At 42.8% G+C, this 11918-nt stretch overlaps 1 protein-coding gene across 2 annotated transcripts in view; it reads right to left on the reverse strand.

The window, feature by feature from the left end:
- Positions 1-5110, reverse strand: part of PHYHD1 (phytanoyl-CoA dioxygenase domain containing 1) — a 7175-nt gene extending 2065 nt beyond the window's left edge. The window contains exons 1-9 of one of the 2 annotated variants that reach the window (XM_009322103.1): positions 5012-5084; positions 4703-4876; positions 4018-4176; positions 3392-3467; positions 3213-3260; positions 1546-1601; positions 1298-1360; positions 1180-1201; positions 684-812 (exon numbers count right to left, since the gene is read on the reverse strand). In XM_009322103.1, coding sequence (XP_009320378.1) covers positions 684-812; positions 1180-1201; positions 1298-1360; positions 1546-1601; positions 3213-3260; positions 3392-3467; positions 4018-4176; positions 4703-4834 — 685 coding nt within the window. In that variant the 5' untranslated portion in view covers positions 4835-4876; positions 5012-5084. Of the gene's footprint in view, positions 1-683; positions 813-1179; positions 1202-1297; positions 1361-1545; positions 1602-3212; positions 3261-3391; positions 3468-4017; positions 4177-4702; positions 4877-5011 lie in introns of both variants that reach the window. The other variant, XM_009322104.1, reaches the window with a different exon arrangement.
- Positions 5111-11918: the final 6808 nt, after the last annotated feature.

Below are 11918 nucleotides of genomic sequence, written 5' to 3' on the forward strand. Positions count from 1 at the left end.
TTCTGGAAGGCAAAGGGGGAATTATTGCTCTTTGCAGTCCAGATCAGACTTGATGAACATTTTCAAGGCTAAAGTCAAAACTGTGGAAGGAGCACCAACGTATAGCAATGACCTGTTTCACTACAGGAAGAAAGGACCCAGTCGCTTAAGACCGTCTTTACATTAAAGTCTTAAGTCTCAGTGGCCTGGCAGGAAGACTGAATCTTGCAGGGGAAGCTCCTGAAATAATACTGAAGTGGAAAGAAAAGAGTCAGGAGCAGTTTTAATGGGCCTCCCCTTAACAGGTTCTGGAGCAAATAAAAAAAAAAATCAGGAGGAGTGTCCTTCCTTGCCCCAGTACCCTGGATTCGTTTCTAGGCTAGATATCAACCTGAAACTAAACACAGTGTCAGTCATTTATACTACCTATTTTTTATTTTAAAAAATGTTATGTTAGACTCGTGACTGGTGGCCAAGAGCAAAGTGAAGCAGTTAATAACCTGCTGAAAAACTGTGGTTGTCGATTTGACAACAGCACAGGGAGAGATCCTTGTAATAAAGTCGTCCTTTCAACAAACAAGAATAGTAGTGTTTTCTGCAGGCACTGCACGATGCAGAGAGTGTAACCCGGTCCATGTTACCCTCCACCCTTAATCAAGACGAGGGAGCACGTTTCACAGCGCACAAACTACTATGAGTCTTACGGGTATGAGAGCCAGGAATGAACCACAAGCAGCCGTTCTCCCGCGTGGCATCCTCCAGGGCAATCCAGAACCCCAGGATTCTGCCCAGAGGCTCCGTGTGCAGGAAGGTGGCATCCTGGTGCGGGGTCACTGCAAAGAGACACAGTCGTTAGGGTCTTTTAATGCCGGAGGAATTCAGTACCACTAGAAGGATGGCAGGCTTGTTCTCCCTGACTTCTTGAGCTGACCTACCCTGCCTACCCATCTGTCACACACATTACGTCTTACATAAAAATACCACCTTTCAGCCTGCTGCAAGTGTAAAAGTAGCTCTTTGTTCAAGTTGCATACAACGTAGAAACATTTTTGGAAAATGTGGATGCTTTTTAATAAATTTTAAGGTGTGGACCACAAAAACTCACAGGCTTAAGTCTGATTCTGAGCCTTTTTCCTGGTAATACTCCTTTCCTAAAGGAGTATTACCTGCCGTGTGATATAGAGAGAACATAAATCTCACCTTCACCACCAATGCCAGGTTGCTGCAAGGAAAGAAAGGTGCTGTGTGAAGAGTTTCACAGCTTCCCACCTAACAGGGTCTTATTTCTTGAATGACAAGACAACTTGAATTACTGTACCTTGAAGATATACATGCTTTGCACAACTACTGGTCTCTCAAGGCCTAGTTTTCTTCCCAATTCCTGCAAGAAAACTTTCCAAGATTTATGTTTGCTGTTTTCTGCACGCTATAAAGCATTATTCTTTGAAGATATTTAAATTTCCTTTTATGGACAAAATTACTATCCTTGGGAGTCCAGAAAATTAAGATTAACTACTCCATATTTTTTTTTCACCCAGACCATTCTAGGAGACAGTAACGGCTCACCTGCACCTTGGAGGAGTGGGTGATTTGCTTGAAGACAGGATCATAAGCATGTAAAGCTGAGGGAGAAGAAAAGGCTCAGACTGAAGATTTCGTTAACAGAAGGGAACTTGGCAGCTCTCAATGACGAGCTGCAGAGACGACAGCCGAGCAAGATAAGTTGCAGCCGGAAACTTTCATTCCTCCCAAGAGTGGAATATACAGGGCTTATCACGCCTAAGGTGATACGACACTTGTAGATTTGTACTATCTTCTTTAGAGACCAAAAATATAATCACTCACTGGCCATGAACTGCAGCTATATAAAAAATAGGGTATAACAGAGTGAACAAAAATTGAGTATTACGTGATTAAGCATTATATTATGCAAATGCTAACCACTATACGTGACCCTGAGGCACATAGGTGAATTCACCCTTTAAAAAACACAGCTCCTAAGACTTACCAAAAAAGTAATTACTACAAAAATGAGCTAGGGCTTATCTTTGGTGCCCTTTGCAGAGGGCCACAGCCTGCAGGTCAGAGCTGTTTCTGCACAGACGCTTGCTACAGCCCAGCTCTGACAAAACCGTAAAACAAAGACTTGGAATCGTGCCTCCATCTCATCGTGATCAAATTCACCACAAGGACACACAACCGGGTCCAGCAGGGGCTGCTCCCGAACAAGGGATGAGGCAAGACTCAACCAAAAGGAGTAACTACAAAAAATAAGTCTAGAGAAGCCTTTTGAATTGTTAAGTTGCTGAGTCAGCAGGCATCTACAGTTTTCACTTCCCCTGGGGAAAAGCTGAAGTATAACAGAATGGCGGGGGGCTGGGGGAGGGAGAATGTTTTTCTGAGAAAACCAAAGCACTGAGAACTCTCAGTACTGAATTTCCAAGTTTAGTGAAGTTTAATCTGAACAAAGTTCATGTGTTTGGAGATGCAGTGAATCCTGCTCTCTTTTTCCATGTATTGTTCGAAAACAAAAGGGATCAAAACGCAAGTTCGGTAGCTGGGAGAGAGGAAATATGTCAAACTGAAACCAGTAAGGGTAAAGAAAAGGTGCTGGTGACACCAAAGGAGGGGAGAACAGCTTCAGCGTTGGCAACCCAGCCCTGTACAGGACATGGAAGACACATTTGATCTGTACTGAATGTGACCAGTCTTAGGTGGTAAATTTATCAGAGAAATCTCTTACATGAAAGAGGCAAGGGCTGAAGTCCAAACTTTCATGTGTCAGTGACTCTAAGCTATGCATAGCTGAAAAACCTCCTAGAAGGGGTTTTTGAAGAGGATCATAACAGAAGATTTTGACCGCAGAGAGTGAGGGGCAGCACGGACAGAATTGCAGAGAGTGACAGAGCAACGTGGGGAAAAGCAGACTGACATGTAGAAATCAAGTTGAAGAATTTAACACAGAAATCCAGAGTAAAACAGCCCGGGGTTGGAAAGACAGGAGCTGCGTGGCCACAATGGCGAGAGGAGGTGAGGTTCGTGATAGTCGATGCAGTGGTCCCCAGGAGGCACAGAGAAGCAACACAAGAGGGAAAAAGTCACTTCTCTGCTCGGAAAGGTTTCAACTCAGATAGCCAAGGTTATTTATAGTGAGTAGGTCTGGAGAAGTCCTCACGTCTCAAAACCACATCCCTTTTGTCCATCCCTCTCCAAACCCCATCCTTTAAACATACCGTGGCCAATCTTGCTGACAGATTTCTCCTTTGGGATTAGGAAGTTACCTACAAAACAAAACCAGAATTTAACATTGTTTGCAAAGCAGGAATCGTGCCTAGAGCTGGAAACTGGCCCCTGACCCCTCACTTAGCCACAGGGAGGGGACAGGAGAAGGCTAACTCAGGCCAGAGCTTACCTCTCTCATCCAAAACGCCTTTCTCAAAGAAGAATCTAATCTTGTCTCCACTGGTTAGGAAATAATCCGAGCTACCCTGCCAGGGATAAGAGCCCAGTAAAGATAGTATCCTTGTAAAAACATAAATGAACCTTTGATCAAAGCGTTAATACTCACCTGCATCTTTTTCCCCATCGAGCCGCAGCATAAACAAGACACAGTCAATAGAAGTCACTCCTACAAAGGCTTTCCCACAATACTACATCTCTTGGCATTGATTAGGACTTTACAAGAACCTCTCACATAGAGGCTACCCCGGCTTTTCTTTTGCTGGCTGCCTGGAAAATAACCTATTTTCTGTCTGCAGAACAAGTACAAAGTGATCTGTGAGAGCTGCTTGCGGCTACCAGGGGCAATAGTTGTGGGGGCTGAAAGCACAGCAGAGCCACACGCATCCTCTCCTCCTTCACCCTCTGATAAGACCACCACCAAACATTTGTAGAAAGCTGGAGAGCAAATGCCTCTCAATGTTATGTTCAGTTAGAAGAAAGAATCATGTTCCCCCAGAGTGAACCCTAAGCAGCTATTTGCCTTTTACCTTTCTCCTTCCAGCGCTCTGACGGGGACAGCCCTGCCCTTCTCGGTACCTGCGCCTGCAGCTGCTCCTCTTCCTTGGTGGAGAACTCAGTGCGGCAGTGTGGTGGCACTTCCATCTCCGCTATGATTCTCTGAATCTGGTTCCTCATGCTGTCACACTCCTCTGCGGTGAAAAAATGCTCTAGGACGAGGAAGCCATCCTTGCGGAACTGGAAGAGACAGGGTGACTGCTCTCCTCCAGAGTCCTCAGGGGAAGCAGCACAAAGCAAGAGAAAACAGTTCTGGCCCTTCACTGTGCCTCAGCTCAGTGTGAAAAGCATCCCAACTTCAGCTCTGCAGCAAGACAATGTGCTCTTAATTTTTTAAATTCAGGAGGGGTTTCTATTGTAAAAGAGATAGTTCGTTAACAGGCTCAGATTCCATACAGTTAAGAACAACATATCTCAACCCCTCAGTCTAGAGAAAGTATTGTCGCTAGAGCCTTTGTGGCTTAAGGATACCTTATCTAAGATGTGTGACCAGCAACTATTCAATTACAAAGCCTGCTAACATGATCAGAGCAGCGATACCTGGATTCCAAATAAGAATGAGATTCCTTTAAGATTCCTTTATAAGCTGCAAAGCATTGTATTCTCTAAGGGAAAAATCCCTGGGTGATTTCTCATGGTTGACTACACAATCCCTTACAAAATGAAGTGAACTCTGTCAGCGTTACTGTTTCTTTATATAGAATACCCTGGAGATTATCCTTTGACAGGCAGATTTCGACTTCACAGATGAGAGCTGAGCAGCAGACAGAAGGGCACGAGAGAAATTCCTCCACGAGCTCTGCGGGACAGGCTGCCCTCCGGAAGAGTTTGTAGACATGACAGGGTCCTCTCACACTCAAAATGAATGCAATACAAGAAGCTGAGAATATAAAGTGTTGTAAAGCAGATCTTCGCTAGACCTAATCACAGGTTAACTAGTAGTGACCATGTCTTACAAGTAGTGTCACCTGCCTGCACTACAGACATGCTCCTTCCCTGGGGTGCGGTGCCTTACCTTTTGGATCTGATGCTGCGTTACAAACGCCATCAGAGGCAGAAGCTCCCAGGATCCCACCAGCAACACCACGATGGCACCCGGGCTCTGCAGGGCTGACTCCCCACCTCTTCACGTGATCCTTTTCACAGCATGTGATAACAGCAAGCACTGGGCAGCCGGAGGGTTGCGCAGCCAGCGGAGCTGCCTCTCAAGGAATTTTGTCCCAATCTCTGGCCATTTGTTCCTGGCAGGGACATTCGGGGCTGCAGAGTTTTGCTTTGGCTCTTGGTGCTACTTAAAGTGCACAAAAGTGTTCTGCTCAAGTGTGATCACAGACTTGATTCACTTAACTCCAAGGAGGAATCACTGTTTTAATTAATAACCCAGATTAAAAAAAATAGAGCAGTTAAGCTGGTAAACACAGTGGTAAAACAAGATAAAGGAGGTAAAATAAGATTCAAGTGGGATGAAAAGGTCTAAAAGTTTTGAAACAAATTTAAAGTGACAATTCAGGCTCCTACAGAGCCCTTTTTGCTCAGTCAATGAGTCCTGCCGGTGCTTCAGCACCTGAAAGGGACTCCAGCAACCCAGGAAATGACAAACGGCAGACTAAAGGGCGTTAAAGCTAGAGAGCTTTCACTAAGGGTTTGGTAAAATTCATAGAGAACATATCTGTTATTTTCACTCACAGCTGCTCTTTGGCGACGTACACCTTCACTTGTTCGGTCTGCCCTCCTGCAGCTCCAAACGTGCATGTAAATAGGTGAACCCAAAGCCACAGTTCAAACCAGAGAGAGAAAATGCAGAAGCTAGATCTAGAAGGCAGAAGAGAGTGAAGAACAGATGCCAGCCCAGCGGTGGCGCTCCCCACCAACGCATCCTTCCCATCGCACAGGAATCCCTGGGGAAACATCCTTTCAGCAGTACTCCACAAAGAAATGACATCATGGCAGCGGTTTTTATGCATCAATCACCTAGCCAAAAAAAAAAACCCCAACAAAATGAAGGAGTGCAAAATGCTCGTGGGGAGGTGTTTACTTCAAATATATTTGCCAGCAACTGAAAAATCCATCTTAAAGAGCTGTTGTCTGGAAAAAAAAGAGTCCTCTATGCTGTAACAGAATCAACTCTGGATAAAAATCCCTCCCCATCTCGTTCAAAGTTGGTTTTGGTTTTTAATGAAAAGGGAAATCAGTGTTTTCTCTTTTTGAGCATTTACAGCTTATTTTCAAGCTTTTCTCTGCACACAAGAGGATATGAATTCAGTAGTTTAAAAAGCTAAATTTTGCCAGAGACTTTAATCACTGGGCTACAAGGGTGGAGGGGAAACAATCACCCTCCAACACTGCACAACTCAAAAATAATCAAGTAGTTCCTCCTTCCTGTTAAAGGACTCTCACCAACTGATGGAGCTGAAGTGTTTTTAAGGAAGGTGTGTAACCAGTGGGAAAAAAAACCGCCATAGCTATTGCCCGTTAGTGGATCTCATGAAGACCCACCTCACCCCTCACCAGGAGGCAGCAATCCTGGAGAAACTTGCCTTCTACACACAATCCCATGCCACTCCTCAGTCCCTCTCTGTTACCTCCATCATTCGTAATGTCGTGTACTTCTCATTCCCAGTCATTTTTTTCCCCCCAGCAATTTAGCACATCATCTTCTCCACTCCCCACCTTACGCACACGCGATGACTTCAGAAGCTGTTTTAGGTCATACGCATGACAGTAAACCACAGCTTTCCTGTTCTATGGATTGTTTTGAGCAATATAAACAGCAGACCGCAGCACACAACAGAGCAAGTACCAGAAGATAACTGATTGCATAAACTAGGAAAGGCAACCCATCTTAGTTACAGGAACATTCAGTGTCTGTCCTTAGGAGTCTTCCAGTTCTTTGCCACTCCAGACGTGCTCCTATATTGAGGCTTAGAAAGACCTTTTCAGCAAGAGGAAAACCACCCCCGCCACATAATGCCCAAAAAAAGTCAGAGAGAAGGATGTCATCTTTGTAAATACCTTCTCTTCCAGTAAGTTTAAATAAGGAAGGTAGAAAGCAGACAAAACTGGGAAATGACCCCCTTTTCCTTCCCTTCCTCCCCCTCCGAGAGCTCTTTTGCAGACTACTAAACAACATTTTCTCCTGCCAGCTCTGCAAGAAAACTGCACTTCTGGCAAACTCCACTGGAGGCTGCCAAAGCCCATCCCATGTCCGTATAAAAGGTATGGGAATGAGTGACATCTGGAACGTGGACGACCCTGCAGCAGACAAAGCACAAGTGTTTCAAATGCCTTTTTGACTGCCACGATTATCCTAGTTTCCTCCTCAATAAGAGCTCCTATTGAAACCATTTGGAGTCAAGCCAGCTTGCCAGTTCTCCAGAGCCAGTTTAAGCAGCTCAGCACTCTTGCCAAAATTGCTGCTGTCAGAACTGCCAGGGTTATTAGGTAAGCAAAAATTTCAGCTGGACCTCTTATCACCTCTCCTGAAGTCTTCGATATGATTGGCAACAAGTGACAGAATATTTAATGAGAAACAAGGAGCACAGGAACAACAGTAACCATAATGAGTATTTAAATTGTATTAAATAGTATATTAGTATTTAAAGTGGCATAGATACTTGAATACTTTTGTTTTCCCTGTATTGGCAGTCCTTTCTTTCAAGTTATCAGAAGCCTCAGAAATGCAGTAGTTTTCCATCAAGAGAATTCTCATTGTCATCAACAGGTAAAAACAAGATGGTTACTTTCTTCAAAAATCAGCAAGGTAAAAAGCTTACGGTGCAGTAGGGCTAGAGGATTTTACTGGAATAAAACCAACATAGTTCCAGCTGCCTCTATTGCGTCTTTATTCTATGCTCTTCAGTGAACTATGTAGAAAATCTGGAATTACCAGGATTAAAAATCTTTTTCCAACAAAGACAGATCAGTTCTTTACCCATCACTGTGTTAAAGTCCTGCAGGAGTCCAGCAAGCACCAGTTTTCTTTGATGGTACCTTTCATTCTTTCCTTTTGCTCAGCTATTCAAAGAGCTGGTAAATCCTTGCCAAAAGGAGCTGCAGTCCAGGTGAGCCTTAGAGGACAAGGGGTATTTTGTCCTGTCCTTTCTTGGTTCAGCATTTCATTAAAACTCATCAGTGCCAATAAGCAGCACTACCTCCTCTCACCTGTTTCACAGCCTGCTCACATTCTGTCACTGAGATGGAGCCAATGTCACCATGGTCAGCTAGTCCTGGACAAAGGAAGCAAGGGAAGGCAAAACGCAAGAGAAATACCTTTCTATACAATAAATGAGCTGCACAGAAACCCAAACTGTCTTTGAAAGTTACAGGCTGATTCTCTGTAACACATCATGAACATGCTCAATTAGGAAAGATGCTATCTGCCAGCAATTTCAGTTGAAAAAGTAGTACATGGGGTAAGCAGACAGCTAGGAAACACAAATAATTTGTTACCAGTAGTTGGCTGAAGACACTATTTCTATGGCAACAGGCAGTTTTCTCCATTGACTTCAGTCCCTATCCCTTTCCTAGGGAAGGAGAGCACAATATACATTTTGAAAACCTGAGTTTCTATAGGTCTATGTAGACAATACTCCCAACAGTCTTGTATTTGGCAACATAAACTGTTTCAGCCATTTGTTAAAGTGATGGTGAAATACATAAGGCAGTCCAGGCTTGTCACTGAGCAGGGCCTCTTTCGCCATACATCTATTCTTTGCTTATTCATAAAGGAATGTCATAATCCACAAGGACTCATGTGATTAGTAAAAAAACCAATAATCCTACACAATAGTTGGAATTATTAACATCTGTCTTCTGAAAAGCGAGATCATGAAAGGCTAAGTGCCTTTGCATACAGAAAACGTAGAAGAAAGCAGACATAAAAGGAAAATGCAAATTAAAAATTAAAACTTTTATTCTGTTAAGTGTCCAGTCTTACAAGTCTTTCAGAGAAAACAATGGCAACCTTCAGTGCTTAAGGTGGAGATGCTGCTGATCAGCTGCTCAAACAATCCCACATACAAAGTGAATGTCATGATTCGGAAGTGTTACATCAAGTTGCAGGTCTCAGATGCCAAACCACAACCCTGCCTGTACATTTACAAAATGGGAGTGAACAATGTTTAAGCCATGAGTAGTGTCTTACTTAAATGGGCACATTTGTCAGCTGTAAAAGATGACTCAGGCTCATTAGCCCCCTTCTCATTAAGTCTCCTCTAGAAAAATTTCTCCCATTGTTCCATAAACTTCCTTTAAAGGAGACCAAGAGGGAGGAAGGGTAATTCCAGAAATCCTAAATCGAGCCTTTCTTTGTGTGAATTCACACAAAGTTTACCTTTGCTATTGGGGTCCAGCAATTCAAGTCCAGCTGCTTTTGAAAAGGGATTTCAGAGATGAGGTTTGTGAAGGATTTCATACTACCAATGCAGTTTAATATTAACCTACCACTGCAGCTGGAGGGATGGAGGGAGAAAGGTCCAAGTCAAACAATACTCTTGTCCAGTTCCAGTTCTGCTTCATGCACTGTTAGAATGCAGGTAGGACAGAAAACTCACTCTGTTTTGGCACATGCTTAGTAAAACAACAGGATCCATTTTATGGCCAAACAGTAGGGAAAAAATAATTTTAAAACGCAACGAGAAAAAAATAAAAATCAAGGTGAAGTTTAAGCAATAGTTTTACTAGTTAGCATTCACACAGCCTTACCTTAGGCAACATTTCGTTTATGGTATGACAATATTGTTTGTCAGTGAGAAGTCACGCCACAAGTTAAGAAATCTCTCTATGGTTGAAAGAAAAAGAATCAGAGGGAACAGCTGGCTTCAGGCAGAGACTATTACAAATACACTTGAAGGAGCAAGTGCCTCTGTGGAGAAGTTACATTAACATATCTCTAGAGAAGGCACAGCTATTAATGAGAAAAAAGTTAGTCCTCCTCTGAAGGAGGACTAAAAAAAATCCAAAGAATTCAAACCATGCACGTCCCTTTCCAAAGCGGAAAAAAAGGTAAGGAAAGGAAACATGTCACAGCTGTTGAATCGATAATATTTGAAACTTTTCCATACACCTCATCCTCTGCAAAGGATATGTTATTGTTCTCAGAATTCCTAGAATCATTTGTCAGAGGAAAAAACAAACAAAAAAGAGGACGAGGACCTCAGTGTGGTTCAGCAACAGAAAGCCACTTAACACTATTGATGATAATGAACACCAAGAACTTACTTTAATTAAAATGAAGAGAACTAAATGGAGTGTATAAATGGTAATAAGAAAAAATAAAAAAATGAGGTAGGATATTATCAGGAAGTGACAGTTAATACCAAAGAACACCACATCATGAAAGATACCTGTAACAGCTATTTAACCATTCAGACTGGCAGAGTAAATAAATTCCAGCTGCTGAATTAACTGGGGACCAAATAATAAAAATCAGAAAACAATCTTAAACAAAGAACAACTTCAGCTCACATTCCAGTGCATAGTTCCAGAGATACAGCAAGATTTAACACATTTTATAGGTTTGGTATTCCTCGTCTTTCAGCTGGTTCAAAATAATTAGTTGCAACTTACTACTTTTTGGGGTATTTAGCAGGAAAGGTAGAATTCTATTTTACTAACCTTTGGTCCTAACATGGGATGAGCATGCTTGTGATCTACAGGCGCTCCAAGAACTCATTCAGCTCAGAAGTGCTATTAAGGAAACAGTTGGTTTTAATTCAAGTTGTTGCATGGTTTAGCAGCCAATAAATAATCTGGTTTGCTACTACTATAGAGTGCCTCGAAAAGCCTGTCAGGAGAACAAGACACTGACCAGACTGTTGATTGTCTGCTTAAGGTGAACTTTTTTCTGAACGTACAGATCAATGTCAGAAATAACCCCCCTAAACTTCAGTTTGATGGAAACTTAAAGGAAAAAATATAATATACACTGATTGAATACTTGCAAATGAGGAAGGATTGTTGACATAAGCTCATCCCTTAAAGACTGAGCAATCCAGACAAGTATGGGAAGTAGATGACTCACTCTGCTGTGGGTTGAGTTTTGCAGGAGTCCTGAGCAGTAAACACGTTTAGGACCTCATGGTTTAGACCCTATCCTTGAAGTTTTAAAGCTTCTTCCATCTCATCACATGAGACTGATACTCTGGAATCGGTATCTATTTGAGGGAAGACCAAGAAGCACATATCAGGAGTAAATAATACATATTGCTGTCTTCCAGAGCGGCAATGTATTTTTGTGCCACCCATGTTTCTGGTACAAGAAGTTATCAGACCGCTCATCCCAATTTTGCCACACAGGAAGCTATCTCAAGCCCTAGCAGCCATGACCGAAAAAATTGAGCTTGGAATATTGTAAGAGCAGCAAAAAGCTAGTGTTTTCATGCATGATCAATACTGGCCTGTCTTACAATTGCTTTGTAGAGCTCAGGCATAGGGCAGTCTCTACTCAGCAAGCAGCAGGAGTATGGCTCTGTTATTTGATCAGAATTTAGAGACAGTCTAGCAGAATAGCCTATTGTCCACTTGTCCTATGGACTCAGCACTGAGACACATGGCAGTTCAGGAGGCTTGCAAGCTTCTAGAAGCACTGCAGCATACTTTCAGGAGCTGCTTATAGAAACTTCTAACATAGCTGTGTAAAGTTTAGTTTGTACAACTAAGACCACAACTAGAATCAAGAGCCAAAGCACTCATCTACAGTGATCTAGACATACAGAAGAAATATCTCTGCTCCTGTAAGCTAGGTGAAAATCCTGTGAGGTGCTTTGCCCTTTCAGCCCTGCCTAGTCTAAGATACATGTGTTGCAAACCAGTTATTCAGTGGCCCTGAATAGGAAACAGACTTTGAGCCTCTATTCAGTAGCCATTACTCTCCAGCACCATCTTTTGGCACAGAGTAAGGGGGGGGGGGGGAAAAGTTTCCT

This window comes from Pygoscelis adeliae, unplaced genomic scaffold (assembly GCF_000699105.1).
Source record: "Pygoscelis adeliae isolate BGI_AS28 unplaced genomic scaffold, ASM69910v1 Scaffold114, whole genome shotgun sequence".
Lineage (NCBI taxonomy): Eukaryota > Metazoa > Chordata > Aves > Sphenisciformes > Spheniscidae > Pygoscelis > Pygoscelis adeliae.